This window comes from Pollachius pollachius, assembly GCF_949987615.1.
Source record: "Pollachius pollachius genome assembly, chromosome: 18".
Lineage (NCBI taxonomy): Eukaryota > Metazoa > Chordata > Actinopteri > Gadiformes > Gadidae > Pollachius > Pollachius pollachius.
The window spans coordinates 5450354-5465811 of NC_136951.1; the positions used below are offsets into that span (position 1 = coordinate 5450354).

General features: G+C 43.2%; 1 protein-coding gene across 2 annotated transcripts; it reads left to right on the forward strand.

The window, feature by feature from the left end:
* The first annotated feature begins 2591 nt into the window (after positions 1-2591).
* Positions 2592-15168, forward strand: prkab1a (protein kinase, AMP-activated, beta 1 non-catalytic subunit, a). 2 transcript variants are annotated; one of them, XM_079755314.1, is made up of 8 exons: positions 2592-2658; positions 3818-3993; positions 5206-5375; positions 5591-5684; positions 6150-6264; positions 10667-10800; positions 11199-11267; positions 11963-15168. In XM_079755314.1, the coding sequence occupies exons 2-8, from the start codon at positions 3841-3843 to the stop codon at positions 12038-12040; spliced, it is 813 nt and encodes a 270-aa protein (XP_079611440.1). In that variant the 5' UTR covers positions 2592-2658; positions 3818-3840; the 3' UTR covers positions 12041-15168. The 2 variants fall into 2 exon arrangements, with proteins under 2 accessions (XP_079611440.1, XP_079611441.1); XM_079755315.1 differs by lacking the exon at positions 2592-2658 and having other exon boundaries at positions 2741-3993; positions 11963-12061; positions 14296-15168.
* The last annotated feature ends 290 nt before the right edge of the window (positions 15169-15458 follow it).

The following is a 15458-nucleotide window of genomic DNA, read 5'->3' on the forward strand; positions in this document are numbered from 1 at the left end:
ACCTCCGGCTTGCTGAAGCGGTTTCTGAGTTCCAACACAAACTCTTTGTTTTTCTTTGGATACTGGAGTTTTGCAATGTCCAGTTTCTTCTGCCTGTGGCTTTTTGGGATTGATTTCTTCAACTTGAGTTTAATGGTGGCAGCGATTAGGTCGTGGTCGCTATAGGCATCTGCATCCCGGTAAGCTCTAACATCTTGCAGTGACCTGCGCCATTTACCATTAATGATGATGTGGTCGATTTGGTTGATGGTCCTACCATCAGGTGACCGCCATGTGAGCTTATGGATGTTCTTGTGGGGGAAGATGGTACCGCCGATGACCAGGTTGTTCATGCAGAAATCAACAAGCCGGTCACCATTGTTGTTCCTTTCGGCACATCCATGCCTGCCCATTGCCCTGTCATTGTTGGAATTGTCGGTTCTCACTTTGGCATTCATGTCACCAGTTAGGAGAAGAACGTCGCGCTGGGGTACCTTTGAAACCGCCATTTGCAGTTGTTCATTCCAGTCTTCTTTGACCTCCTCCTCAGCCTCGTTGGTTGGTGCTTAGCACTCTAAGATGGTGAGTTTACAGTACTTTGAGTTGAGGCGTACTCGGATCAGCCTTTCACTTACTGGTTCCCACTCCAGCAAGGTTTCGCCCTAGATTAAGATGGCTACACCATGTGTGTGTGGGTGTTCTTGTGGCCAGAATGGATGACAGACCCACCATGCAGGACTTGATGACCAGAGCCGGTCCAGTGACTCTCACTTATCCCCGGGATGTCCAGGAGGTACCTTTTCGTCGCACTGAGGACTTGGGCTGTCTTGGTGGTCTCAAACATGGTTCGGACGTTCCGTGCTCCAATGCGGATCTTGGTTTTAGGCCCTAGTAGGCCCTCTTTCGCACTCCTGACTTCCTTTCGGCTTTCATCTGAAGCGGTCATACTGCCACCCAAAGAGTTTGGGTGGCTGGGGTCTACAATGGGCCTGATGTCAATAGGATTTCTCATTTTAGTTTCGGTAATAGTTTGTTTTTTTCCGGGGTGGCGTTGTTAGCGCCATGCCCAACCCCCAACCTGGAGGACCAGGTGTTGTCTCACTTTTGTCTCACTCCTCACCCAGGACCAGTCTGGTATGATTGAACCTGCCAGGAGCCGTAGGCTCCCTCCAGCATAGCTCTCAGCAAGGTCACAGCACGCGAAGAGGATAGACAGATAGAGCGATATATATATATTTATAGATATTGTATACATCTATACACATATACATAGATAGATAGACAGATAGAAAGACAGACAAATAATGGTCTGATTGTTATTCATACACAACATACATCTGCGTTCGTGTCTCTTTAGCAACAAGATTTAACCAATCGAATCAGTTCAATAAAGAAAGAAGGCAGGAGAAGGAGGGAGAGGGAGAGGGAAAGGGAGAGAGAGAGATAGATAGAGAGAGAGAGAGAGAGAGAGAGAGAGAGAGAGAGAGAGAGAGAGAGAGATTGAGTTGAAGAAAGTGAAAGATAAAGAAAGAGGAGCGAGGGATGGGGATAACGAGAGTGAGAGAGAGAGAGCGAGAGAGAGAGAGAGAGAGAGAGAGAGAGAGAGAGAGAATAATGGTGAGGAAGACGATGGCAGATTTTTAGCTGGAAAAGCAAACCCAACACCCAGTCTTTTGTTCTCACAAATCCATTTTGCTGTTGCCACCTCCACACACAACCCCACACACCCCAGCCTTCAGCGGAGACCGTGTGCTGGCTTGAGCCCACACACAGGGTCTCTGCTGCTGAGGAGAGCCAAAGACAGCTGTCTGGTCCCCGGGGCGCCTACACACTCTCTCTCTCTCTCACACACACACACACACACACACACACACACACACACACACACACACACACACACACACACACACACAGACACACCCTTTTCTGAGTGCGCTATTTTAGAGGCTATTTTATTAAATATTTAGGAGCGCCAGTGAATGGTTTGCAGGGTGTTATACAGACACATTCTCCTTGCACATTTCTGCAAGGGATCTTGGGTTAACCAGCAATATGGGTTAAACTAGACAAATATCTCAGGCCCTAATATTAAATGGATCTTACTCAACGTGGAAACTACAATAATTAACTAAATTAAATAGCTATACGGTAATAATTATAAAATATGATAAAGGAAACACAATAATAATTTGCTACCATCAGTTCAATCAATGTCTCTGCTCTTTCTCTTTTGCTCTTACATTCTACGGCAGATTATGAACTACACTCCCATCTAGTGGGCAAGATACAAAAATACAACTTCTATGTAGCTCTGCATTTCATCCCAATGTTACATTTTTTACTACAACAATTTGACCAGACTTATACAATACACACATTGGGTCATTTCTAAGGCATAATGGTTAGAATAAAAAAAATAAGATAAACAAATGTTGTGTTATGAAGACATTAAACGATTACAACTAAATGATTAATTTCCATTAATATTTGTTGCCTTTCAAATCAAATGCGCATGCGTTTACTATCACACGCATGCGCATTGCCATACAGAATGTTTTGTATTTGCTGATGGCATCTGAATTGCGCATGCGCATTGCCCTTAACGAATGTTTTGTACTTGCGGCTGGCGTCTGAAATGACAAACTAACGCCGACACGGATCGATATTTCTTATTCTCAGGTGAGGTTGTCATTCGGCGTTTCATTTTCGAAAACAGTTTGTAAGAAGACATTTAGTTGGCACAAATGCATAGCGTCTCATAGCGCATGCCAACATTTACAGTACAGAATATTTAATTGAGTAAATTAGAATGATTATTCTGCAGCCACCAGTCCTTGCCATTGGTTTTCCTCTATGGCTGTCTGCTGGGATCTATGGTTCTCTGGTCTTCCTGGGACCAAAGAACCATAGATCCCAACATTCCTGGCCATTGGTTTTCCTCCATTGCTGTCTGTTGGGATCTATGGTGCTCTGGTCCTACTGAGTCCAGTGTCATGGATGTCATTTCCATCTATCAACATGCTGCACATATAACAGGATGATGACCCATCGCCTGGTGGTTTATAGTTCGGCTTTGGTCGTGTCAGAGGCAATGCATTGAGTTGCATGGTCGAATTGAATAGTGCATTAGATCACAATGAATATAAATAATATAATAAATGAATAAATAATAATAAAATAAATATCATGATCATATGATTATTAGGGTGTATCATGATTCAATGATGTTGTCAAATTTATAATCAATGTGTCTTGATGTGCAAGAGAACATTTTCCATCAAGGTCATAGGTCATGTCTATGATATGCACTTACATCGTTATTGCTTTAAGGATTTATTTGTATTGGTATTTTTTCTTGTTTTATTGTGTACAACCGGATATAAGTATTATTTTTATATCTTGAGTAGAGAAAAATGTGTAGGGTACTGAAGAAAGTCTCAGTTAATGAACCTCATTTCTCTGAGCGTTAACAATGGTAAATGGTCAATTTAAATAGCGCTTTTCTAACCAGTGGCCACTCAAAGTGCTTTACAACGTTGCCCAACATTGACCCATTCATGCACTCATTCACACACCGACGGCGGTGTCAACCATGCAAGTCGACAGCCAGCTCGTCGGGGGCAGTCAGGGTGAGGGGCCTTGCTCAGGGACACTTCGACAGGAGCCGGGGGTCCAACTATCAACCTCCTCGTTGCCAGTCAACCCGCTCTACCTCCTGAGCCACATGCCGCCCCAATCATGATTCATGATGAATGATTAGTGATGATTTATTATGTTCTAAATGGGAAACTGATTGCATGTGTCGACATGGAACGACAAAGGGCTTTTCTCTGGACAGTGACCTGAGCCTACAGGAGGACGATGGGGAACACGAGCAGCGACCGAGCCGTGGGGGGTCATGGGGGGGAGAAGACCCACCGGCGGGATAGCAGGGGGGCCAAGGACGGGGACCGGCCCAAGATCCTGATGGACAGCCCGGAGGACGCGGACATATTTCACGGGGAAGACATCAAAGTAAGCGGACCGATTGAGAAACGGATACCTGAGCAACACGAGTTGTGTTGTGTTGCAATCCTGGAGTGCCGAAGGTTTACACTTGTTCTGCATTACCTTAAGAAGTAGTTAATGTGGGTTTGGTCACGTCGGTTTTATTTGTATAGTGACCCCGATGATCTTAAAAAGGCATCACATGCCTGCCTTTTACATCCCTCCTAACCCTAGTCAAATCAAACTTTATTAACAGAGCCCTCTTTGTGCGAAATGGCAACACATATTGCTTAACAAAGAAAAAATAAAAATGTATTGATTTAAAACAGAAAGTAACCATATGAATCCCAGAGGTACATTTGAACAAATCCCAATAAGAAGTACTCAACAAGTTAAACTACACGACCAGAAATATACTGCGTCTCCTAGAGACAAAGGAACCCCTGATATACTGTGTCGTCTAGATACAGAGGAGTACCTTATATACAGTGTCTTCCTGAGTCTTCTCTAGGCCCACTAGAGACAGAGTAGTACCTTATATTCAGTGTCTTCCTGCATCTTCTCTAGGCCCACTAGAGACAGAGTAGTACCTTATATTCAGTGTCTTCCTGCGTCTTCTCTAGGCCCACTAGAGACAGAGGAGTACCTTATATACAGTGTCTTCCTGCGTCTTCTCTAGGCCCACTAGAGACAGAGGAGTACCTTATATACAGTGTCTTCATGTGTCTTCTCTAGGCCCACTAGAGACAGAGGAGTACCTTATATACAGTGTCTTCCTATTTCTTCTCCAGGCCCACTAGAGACAGAGGAGTACCTTATATACAGTGTCTTCCTATTTCTTCTCCAGGCCCACTAGAGACAGAGGAGTACCTTATATACAGTGTCTTCATGTGTCTTCTCCAGGCCCACTAGAGACAGAGGAGTACCTTATATACAGTGTCTTCCTATTTCTGCTCCAGGCCCACTAGAGACAGAGGAGTACCTTATATACAGTGTCTTCCTGCGTCTTCTCTAGGCCCACTAGAGACAGAGGAGTACCTTAGATACAGTGTCTTCATGTGTCTTCTCTAGGCCCACTAGAGACAGAGGAGCACCTTAGATACAGTGTCTTCATGTGTCTTCTCTAGGCCCACTAGAGACAGAGGAGCACCTTAGATACAGTGTCTTCATGTGCTTTCTCCAGGCCCACTAGAGACAGAGGAGTACCTTATATACAGTGTCTTCCTATTTCTTCTCCAGGCCCCGCTAGATAAGGAGGAGTACCTGGCCTGGCAGCAGGACCTGGAGGCAGACGATAAAGGTCTGACTGTGGACCGGCCCACCGTGTTTCGCTGGACGGGGGACGGGAAAGAGGTCTTCCTCTCTGGCTCCTTCAACAACTGGACCAACAAGATCCCCCTGATCAGGAGGTGAGAATCAAGAGAAAGCACAACCATAAAGATCCATTTAAAATTGCTTCATGGCATTTCTTGAGTAAAACTTGTAGCAGATACTTGTGTACTTTGAATGGGTAGGTTTTTAATATTGAGGCCTTGCAGCCATATCAAAATGAGTGAGTTATCGTTAACTCCTTTCCAAGTGTTTCTTATCCTCAGAACCACTTTGGTGTTGTTCTGTTTTCCAGTCAAAACAACTTTGTGGCCATTGTGGATCTGCCCGAAGGGGAACACCAGTATAAGTTCTATGTGGATGGCCAGTGGACCCACGACCCCTCTGAGGTACACAAACACCCCGCTACGGAAACACAAACAAAACTCAAACAGTACTCGCATGCTAGATCAGCGTCCAAGTCCCAAGTGTTTCTGGACTAGGCCTGCGCCGGCCTAACCGTCCATCATTTATGTTCAACAGAGGTATCTTCAATCTCGAAATTCACACTACAATCATATAAAAAGAGTCCTGAACAATTCAACACCACAATTCACCCAATATTCCTTCAATTTTGATATCTTTTCATTCTCAGAGACAAACTATAATCTCTACTGATGGTACTGATACTATAGTCTAAAACGTAATGAAAAGTCTTTCTTTACTATAGTCTCTAGTGATGGTACTGATACTATAGTCTAAAACGTAATGAAAAGTATTTCTTTACTATATTCTCGAGTGAGGGTCAGTCGGTGGTTGGTTCACGGCTGCTTTTAATAATGTTTTGGTTTTGACGTTCTCTTGCTCCAACCCAGCCAGTGGTGACCAACCAGCTGGGGACGGTCAACAACCTGATCCAGGTGAAGAACACAGACTTCGAAGTGTTCGACGCGCTCATGGTGGACTCCCAGAAATGCTCAGACATGTCAGGTGAGGCCCTCGCTCGATGGTTAATGGTTAATGGAGTGCATGTATGATGCGCTTTACCAACCAGTGGCCACTCAAAGCGCTTTACAATATTGCCTAACATTCAACCATTCATACACAAATTCACACACCGATGGCGGCGTCAGCCATACAAGTCGACAGGCAGCTTGTTAGGAGCAGTCAGGGTGAGGCGTCTCGCTCAGGGACACCTCGACACTCGCGTTCGCAATGCTAGCGGCTTCAAAAAAAGCGCACAATCCTCCGCACCGTCACGCCTAACTAATAGCGACTAAATACAAAAGCCCCAGCTTGGTGAACAGGAAATCTTAATAATAGGGGCTGATAAGTGATTACTGTTAATCACAGAACTGTCTGTGATTAATCACATATTTCAAATAGTAGAGTTGACTTGTGTTTCTCTGTGCGTATGGAGGTTCAATAATTGATGTATGTATGTATGTGGTGCTGTGAAGAAAAGCATGCCGAACTGGTAAAAGAAAACAAAAGAGCAGATTGGTGGCTCATTTATTATATAACATAGTGGTTCCTAGTGTTGTGGTGTGCCTTGAGGCAGGACGAAGTGTGCTCTGAAATGAGTGGGTTTTAATACATAAACCTGCACTAGGTTACTAACATAATTGCTACTATTTATGATTTGTTTTATTACAGATTAACTTAGCCAATAACTAATATAAGTTATTGCTTAACCTAAATACTTTCAGTATCTGTCAACCTGTATCCATGAGATACCCTTTTGGTAGGCTGTGAATTATTGCAGAACATTTTAGGCATAATACCCTTAAGTTCATGTGTGATGTTTTTCATAGTCAACCCTTCTACTGTAAATCGGTGTGCCTTGAGTGTTTGGCATTGTTGTATGCTAAGCCCCAGAAAGGTTGTGTAACAGATCAATAATTAAACCACTGAAAGTGATGTAGTAAAATAATGGTTATATAACCATAAAATAAAACATTGAAAGTGTCTCTTTTCATAAACTAAACATGAGATGTGTGACACGTTAACCAAGCTACTTTTCTTTTGGCCACTTGATGCTTTTAGTTGAAGACTTCTTATAACAAAATGTGTTTTGGCAGACCAGGGTGCACTTCTTTAGCTTTGTATATGTTTTCTGCATGATGATTAACGAGCCATCGCATTGTTTCCTCTCCAGCCTCTGCTTGAGATTACAATGCTGCCGACTGAAGTGTATGAAACGTGACTTAATTCCTTCCTTAAGGGTCGGTCACACCCCATCCAAAGTCAATGGGGCGGAGGATTGGCGTTTGCATCGGTCCAGTGGGACCCACTCCGTGATTACCTCTCGTTAAGCAGTGAGCCCATCAGCGGCTCTCAGACACGGCCTTGCCAATGTTTTCCTAGGGAGTTGAGCGTTGAAGCCCGACCTAGCGCTGATGCTGCCCCTCGCAGGCCTAGCACACGGCCTGGGTTCCCCACACTATTTCATCTTTGAACCCGGTTGGAGATTAACAGAAATTGTTATCAGTTAAGAGCAATAAACTTAGGTCTTACATCTACATTTATATTTAGGGCATTTAGCAGAAGCTTTTATCCAAAGCGACTTACAGTGAGTACATTTGTCAGGAAAAGGTGAAACAATATATCGCTGTTGGTACAATAGGTTTTATGGTTGGGTATTTCTGAGCTCCCAACATTGCATCCAGCAATGCTATACACAAGGGCGTCAGTTTGTTTTTAGAAGTGGTGGGGACAATAACCATAAGCTTGAGTGTGGTTTGAAAAGTGGTGGGTACCCTTATGTAAGCTATTCATCCATTCAACGCTGCATTAAAATATGCTCTGCAGTGTATTGTCAGGTGTTGAAAAACCAGTTTGTGTTTTGGCTTGTTTTGCAAAACGACGTTGGAAACACCAGGGTATTGGCGCTCGGGATTTCGGATATGTAATACTAATACACACAGGACAAAGAAAAGTGTTGGCAATTTAACACTTATCTTGACATCAACAAAGTTTACCAGACAATCAATTGCAGACTGTAAAGACCTGCTGTTGTGCATGCTGTGACTTGTGAGGATGTCTTCGAGCGCGCCTATCGCATGATTTAGACTCGACGATTTCGGTTGAGTATGTGGGGAGATTTTTTTTTTTTTTTTTTCGGTCGCAAAAGTGGGGGGGACAAAATTCGTATTTTAGAAAGTGGGGGGGACATGTCCCCCCCGTAATCGACGCCTATGGCTATACATGTTTTGACCATTTTAAGGTTTTCAGTTTTTGGTGAGCGTTAATGTTAAACGCCCTCTTTATAATACATGACTGAGTAATGCACATTTGAATGTCCTGTGACCTACTAACAGGGCTCTCAAGTTTTGAACAAGTTTTGAACAAGTTTGGGGGGGGGGGGGCGGGGGGGGTAATGCTTACTATCATAATGTATGATAGTAAGCATTATTGGCCCTTAACATTAATATTCAGAAACAACACTGCCTCAAAGGCTATTGGCTTAACCCATTTGTGCCGGCTGCTGCGCGGCGCAACATTGTATCTACTAGATACAATGTTGCGCCGCGCAGCAGCTGGCACAAATGGGTTAAGATACACCACTAGAGGCGTATACTTTTCCCTGAACTTTAAAACGTTGCAAACGTGCAAAAACATAATTATATATTTATGTGGCATTCAGTCCAATGCTTAAAATATATCTGTGGCATTCAGTAGGCTAATGCTATGGTAAAGTGTGTAAAGTATGACCAAGTGTTTCTTTCTGTTCAATAGATAGAACTTTATCAATCCCCTGTAGGAGAAATTTGTTAATGTTTTTCCCTAGAAAACAATAATGGTAAAAAAAATAAATACAAAACTTGACGGTAACTAAGTAAGTCAAACCGTGCAATCTGAAGGCTCTACTTAACCTCTCCCCTACTCACTTCCACCAATACAAAGTGAACAGAACTGAGTAGGGGAGGGCGTAGCCTAACTAGTTTGTGAACGACCCAGAGAAACGCAACGCAAATTCAATGTGAACATGTATGAGGCTTTAATGTAATCCCGGACGATTTTGAAATTCCTCCACACATTTTTTATAAAGTGTCTCAAAAAGAGGGTATGTCCGGGCAAACGAGGACGTCTGGTTACCCTACGTACGGGTCACCCATTTGACCTGTTCCACTGTTAAATAGCGGCGCAAATTGGTGGGCGCTATCCTGGTAATTTCTCTGCGTGAGAAATGCAAGGTGTGGCGTGTGAGCGTGGGCATGGGTTGAATTGTGTGTGTCTCACGCCCAATGCGTGAGACTTGAGAGCCCTGCTACTAATACACATGCTCCCAAGAAAAAGTCACACCTGCTGCAGTTTGCGCTCACAAGCATCTTGGCTGATCGGAACGGCAGCTAAACAGATCATTTAGACTCGCTAGCATTCTGGCCAGCGGCCTTGCTAGCGGTCGTGCTAGCTGCTCACGGCTAAAGTTAAAGTGTTCACAATGGGTCTTTAACCTATGGTGATCTGACTCTCAATTAGCATATTAGCATACTGGAGGACAAAATACTTATTAAACATGTTTGTATGCATTTGTGTGCTGGACAGCACACAAATGCAATTTCCATTCTCTAGGTTATTTCAATCAAAACTCATACAACCTTGCTTTGTATTCAACTATGTAACTATGGTCTGTGTGCTATGTGAGCAGAACGTACTACGTAACATTTAAATGAATGATGTCATCCTCAATAATAAGTGTATCTCTCTAATGGATCTCTCTAATCTGCACATGGATACCAACTTTTTCAATGTGTCAGTTTTAAGAAATTAGCGATTTTTGGACAGTGAAGAGGGACAGGAAAGCGGATCCGAAAAGAGAGGGAATGACAGATAGCAAAGGACCCCCCCAAGGTGGGAATCGAACGTAGGTCACTGCACGACGTAGGTGCGTGGTTAGCGCACTAGCAGGCCGAGCTACCTCGTCTGCCAACTTTTCGTGTGTAAACTTAATCACTGGCAGCGCCCAGACATGAAAGGGTTCGGAAAGTTACATCAGGTAACCTCCCTGAAACCAAATGTTCTCAGAGGAGTCTGGCGGCGGCCTGTTGGGACACATTAACCCTGCTGGAGCTCTCCAGAGGGTTAAGCTGACGGCTCTGCAGGTACCTCTGCAGCTCAGGAGTCGGGGTAATGAGAGAGAGAGGTCGAGGTGCACTTGAGCCAAACACCCTCCTCCTTCACTCCTAATTACACCCCGACGAAGGTTTAACTGCGTGTGGGTGCATGTGTGCGTGTGTGTTTGCGCACATGTGTTTGTGTGTGTGCATGTGTGCACACGTGCATAAGTGGACAAATAGGAAGAATTGGTTTTCAAGTGCTTCAAGCACCATGTGTTTCTAACAGCACCATATAGACTTCATTTCCCATGGGTCTTTGCGCCTCTCTCCAGACCTCTCCAGCTCCCCCCCAGGGCCGTACCACCAGGACGCCTACACTCCCAAACAGGAGGAGAAGTTTAAATCCCCCCCGATCCTTCCCCCACACCTGCTGCAGGTCATCCTGAACAAAGACACCGGCATCTCGGTGAGTGGACAGGGGAGACGACAGAACAATCCACTGACCATTTCAAAACCAGTGGGAAGGTCCACCCAGTGCTATGATGGGACAGCCTACCAGTTGGCACAGGCAGTCCACTGGGCAGGCTGGTGGTTGATCTGTCCCTGAATAGACGTTAAACAAGGTGACTAAGTCTGGAATTGATTGTAAGGGCTTGTGACGGGTGACTTTCCACTCATGCTATCACAAGTGGCTTTATTAATCCTCACAAGCTGTTTTAATGTCAATCCACTTGTAGTATCACAAGTATCATGTCTGTCATACCTCTGGGAGGACAGACCGACTTCTGGTGTCACAAGTGGATCTTTTTTGAATGGAAGGTGCCCTTTAGTCATGTTTTTAACAGTTTTCTCCTGTCGCCCCAGTGTGACCCTGCATTGCTTCCAGAGCCAAACCATGTGATGCTCAACCACCTCTACGCCCTCTCCATAAAGGTAACTCCATCAGACACCATATACAATCTTAAGTTTACACAAGGACACAATGACCTCCTCCCAGCAAGGAGAAGCCCTTATCCTGAAATATTACTAATTTGCAGTCTAAACATACGCTAGACGCACCATCATAACAAGCACAAGTGTGGACACAAACTGACCAAAGAATTGCATACACATAATGTTGCATTTCTTTTGAATTTGTTGTTGAGTATTTTAGGTTTTAAATCTATTTCTTTCCTCTTTAACAATGTTTTTCCAGCTCATTCTGTTTGTGTTCAGGAATTGTTACTGACTGCAGTTAAAATATCTAAACAAACTGTTAAAAGACTAGATCGCTAACCCATATGTCAAAGTGTAAAGGTCTACAGCTAGCTAACCCTATGCCAATGTCCAAGTGTTAAGGACTACAGCTAGCTAACCCTATGCCAGTGTCCAAGTGTTAAGGACTACAGCTCACTGACCCTATGCTCATGTCCAAGTGTTAAGGACTACAGCTAGCTAACACTAGGCTAATCCCCAAGTGTTAAGGACTAGAGCTAGCTAACGCTAGGCTAATCCCCAAGTGTTAAGGACTACAGCTAGCTAACCCTATGCTAATGTCCACGTGTTAAGGACTACAGCTAGCTAACCCTATGCTAATGTCCAAGTGTTAAGGACTACAGCATCTTCCAATGTGTGTATTTCTCCATCAGGATGGTGTGATGGTTCTCAGCGCGACGCACCGCTACAAGAAGAAGTATGTCACCACGTTGCTCTACAAGCCTATCTGACTAATCGGGACTTGTATCTGGGTAACCGAAGACACACACCTGTAAACGTGTATAATGAATGTACAAACACACTGCACCACGCAGCAGACCCACATAGATTCTGATCCGCTGAATCCTGGCCAAAGGCATCCTATTTGTATTTGTGTGTTTGAGTCTATACATGCAGAGTTACCTTATCAATCCACTTCTTCATGTCAGAGGAGCGATGTAGAAGGAACCCTGGGAACAGTTTATGTTTATGAGAAATAGTTTTTTTCTAGGGCAGCGTCTAATTGACCAGCATAGTTTATTCTGAATAAAATTAAAACTAATTGTGTTTAGTTCTAAGTTGCAGCTTGAGTCCTATATCATCGTATAAGACCGTGTTGACATGCAGAACAGGATCTTCACGAGAAGGCATCCTGGCTTTGGTTTCACCTCCTCACCTCCTGTCGTTCTCCTCCTGCACATGCTCCAGCCTGTGAACCCGTTAATTACTCTGTGTACAGCCCAGAGGGAGCGCACATGCAATCCAAATCTGGGAAGTTTGGCTATGGATTCAAAGTCTTTTCATTTTTGTTTTTTTCTGAACAATGAAGCGGAGGTTGGTTCAAGTCCTTCCCTCTCTGATGTTGTGGCAGGTCAAACTGAGATAACCTGCGGCTCGCCAAGGAAACGATTGAATTCACACAACTTTAGATTGAAGATTCAACCGTTGAATCAAACGATGTATTATTTTATGTCAATGACACCTTAATCGACCTCTGGACAGGAGGAAGTCATAAAAATGATCCAAGCAAGTTTTTTCACGGGAAGGTATTCTTTTACCCAACACTCAGTTTATGACGTTTTTGATTGCAGATGAGCTGTACTTAGTCGCTGACACACAATCGCTGCCCTTCTTTTCTTTTTGCCTTATTGTATATCCATTGTTTTTTAAGCTGCTAGACCCGCTGAGGTGATGAGGCCGGAGTGCATCTGTTAGGACTGAACTGACGTATGTGCGTATGAAATGTGGTAGGAGGAGGTCTGGACTTGGCTGGCCCTTAATGATGATGTAATTCTCCATACAGGCTGTGAAAAGAGAGTATTCTCTATCAATGACATATTTTGAGAATGTATTTTGTTGCACTGCACTGTGTTTTTATGCATATCTTTTTGTTATTTTTTCTGAAGTTTCATTTCTGGGGGCGTTACGAGAACAACAAGAGTGTGTTTAAACTGCAAGAAGAAAAGGTCATACAAACATATCACGCCACAAAGTGAAATGTTATGTATCAAACACCTTTCTCACAAACACTGTCTCAGAGGGTATCTTCGGTCCATATCGGAGGACAAACTGTAGCCTAATAAAGTGCAAGGAACCGAAAAATCCCAGGCGACAAACCTTGATGAGGTACCCAGAGGAGTTCAGACAGATGAAACAATATCAAAACAACAATGTTAGGAAAGCAATGTCACAGCTGTCACCATGGGTTTCCATCTCTGCGGTGGTGAATAAGACACGCAGAGCAAACAGTCGCGCTACTACAAACATCGTCGGTTTCCTCTCAACACGACAAAGGAAGTGGTTTGCTAAGCTAGTGCGATGAGCAGTTGCACTGCTATCGACGTTATGCTGCATGCAGACTGAGTTTGCATTGACTCGAAGCAGTCCCAGCTAGTCAACGCTTGAATAGCTGTCAAGCGTTGGATGTATTTCCAAGTATACCTCGATACTTTCTGTGTTTTAATCTCTACCGCCTCATATAAAATGTTTTTTTCACTATTCTTGTTCTGTGTTGGCACAGAAGCTAATGCAGTCCTCAGACAAGTCCTGACTGAAGGAGAAATTCCGCTTGTTTAATGTGACGACTGCATTTCCCTAAATCACCTGGCACTTTTTAAATATGATCCCATTACACAACATATGATTATCCTTAACGACTTTCTGTTGTAGCTGTAGGTGTTTGACTGAACTAAATATTTACCCTACCCTTTATTGTATCATATTTCTTGGCCTATTTATTTCCTGTGTGGTTGAGGAAGGTGCCTTTTTGGGCGGCAGTAGTCCTTGAAAGTAGTAGATAAAGGAGAGCTACTTTTCCTGTGTGTTATCTGGGTTGGTGTTCAGGGGCCCTTGACATCCAGGAGCCAACTGATCGTCATTCACGTATGATTTGATGAAAATAAATAACACGGAGGAAGAAGGCAAATGCATTGTGTGCTGTGTTGAAACCAGTGCGGATTAACAATTTTGACAAAAATGCATAAAATATGATTTTTTTTTTTTAAAGGGACACTATTCTCTGAGCCTATATCCTGTTGATGAGCCATTTCACAATCTGTCCTTTTGTGAAATCACGATGTGGGTGTGTTCCAACCGGCTGGCTGGAAGGAGCTGATTGGACTGTATCAACGCCAGCCCCAGGCAGAGGTTTATATGGCAATCATACACCTGAGTGGACACTCCTACTTGTGATGTCACAAAAGAAGCAACCAGGCTCCACGAGGGGCAATTCTAAGGCCCTGGGACCAGCATATCACAGTGTGTGACAGACTGGAGCTGTCACAGAGAAGTTATAGAATCAATTTATTTTACTGTCCGTAGTGTGTGTGTGTGTGTGTGTGTGTGTGCGCGCATTTCAATCAAAGTATGAACGACTGAAGTTTAAAGATGAAGATGGTTGTATTGGCCAAATTACGCAAGGTAGTGTTTGCACTGAAGTCTTACAGACAGTCCTGACTGAAAATAATCATAAAAAAAAGTATTTTAATTTCTCTCACTGCTTGAATTCTGCATATGTTTCACTGGAAGTCTGGATTAAATATACATTGACCTTACCTTATCCAAGTTTTTTGATGTACCAGTAATAACAGAAGTTTTCCTTTAATGTTATGGTATTTAACGTGTCCATCATCAACGTTATTTTTTTGGTTTGAAACTGAATATCTGATTAGGATTGATTCATGTCTTGATTTTAACATAAAGGAATTTGTTTTGTTAAAATGTTTTATTTATTTACAATGTCGATTTCATGATCTTCGAGGTTGGTCCCAATGTCGTCTATCTTGACTAAATAAATCTAGATTAGTGTTTAATTAAACATTTACTAAAGACCCATTTGTTTCTTTTCCTTGTTTCCAAATATCTAGATTTTTACTACACTAATAAAATATTAACATGGAATTAAACCAAAAAAATCTCTTTTTCTTTTTCTGTGTCCTAGTTTTAGAGGAGAAAACAGATCTCTTGACAGTGGGAATGAGAAGTCCTTGGAGACTTTTATTATGAAAAATGCTGTATGTATTGACTTTGGGCATATCGGCACAAAAAGTTTGTTCAAGAGACGGTTGCACCAAAGTATTATCAATCAAAATGATAACTGAAGATGTAGTCATCCCATATTAAATAGATACATCCCTAAAATTCCTCCTCGCCTATCCGAAAACACAAACA

What these genes read in the sequence shown, in the direction of transcription:
- prkab1a (XM_079755314.1), top strand. Translation starts at nt 3,841, where the DNA reads ATGGGGAACACGAGCAGCGACCGAGCCGTGGGGGGTCATGGGGGGGAG. An exon ending in TTCACGGGGAAGACATCAAA is followed by an intron (nt 3,994 to 5,205) that starts GTAAGCGGACCG and finishes TTTCTTCTCCAG; the next exon opens with GCCCCGCTAGATAAGGAGGA. An exon ending in ACAAAGACACCGGCATCTCG is followed by an intron (nt 10,801 to 11,198) that starts GTGAGTGGACAG and finishes CTGTCGCCCCAG; the next exon opens with TGTGACCCTGCATTGCTTCC.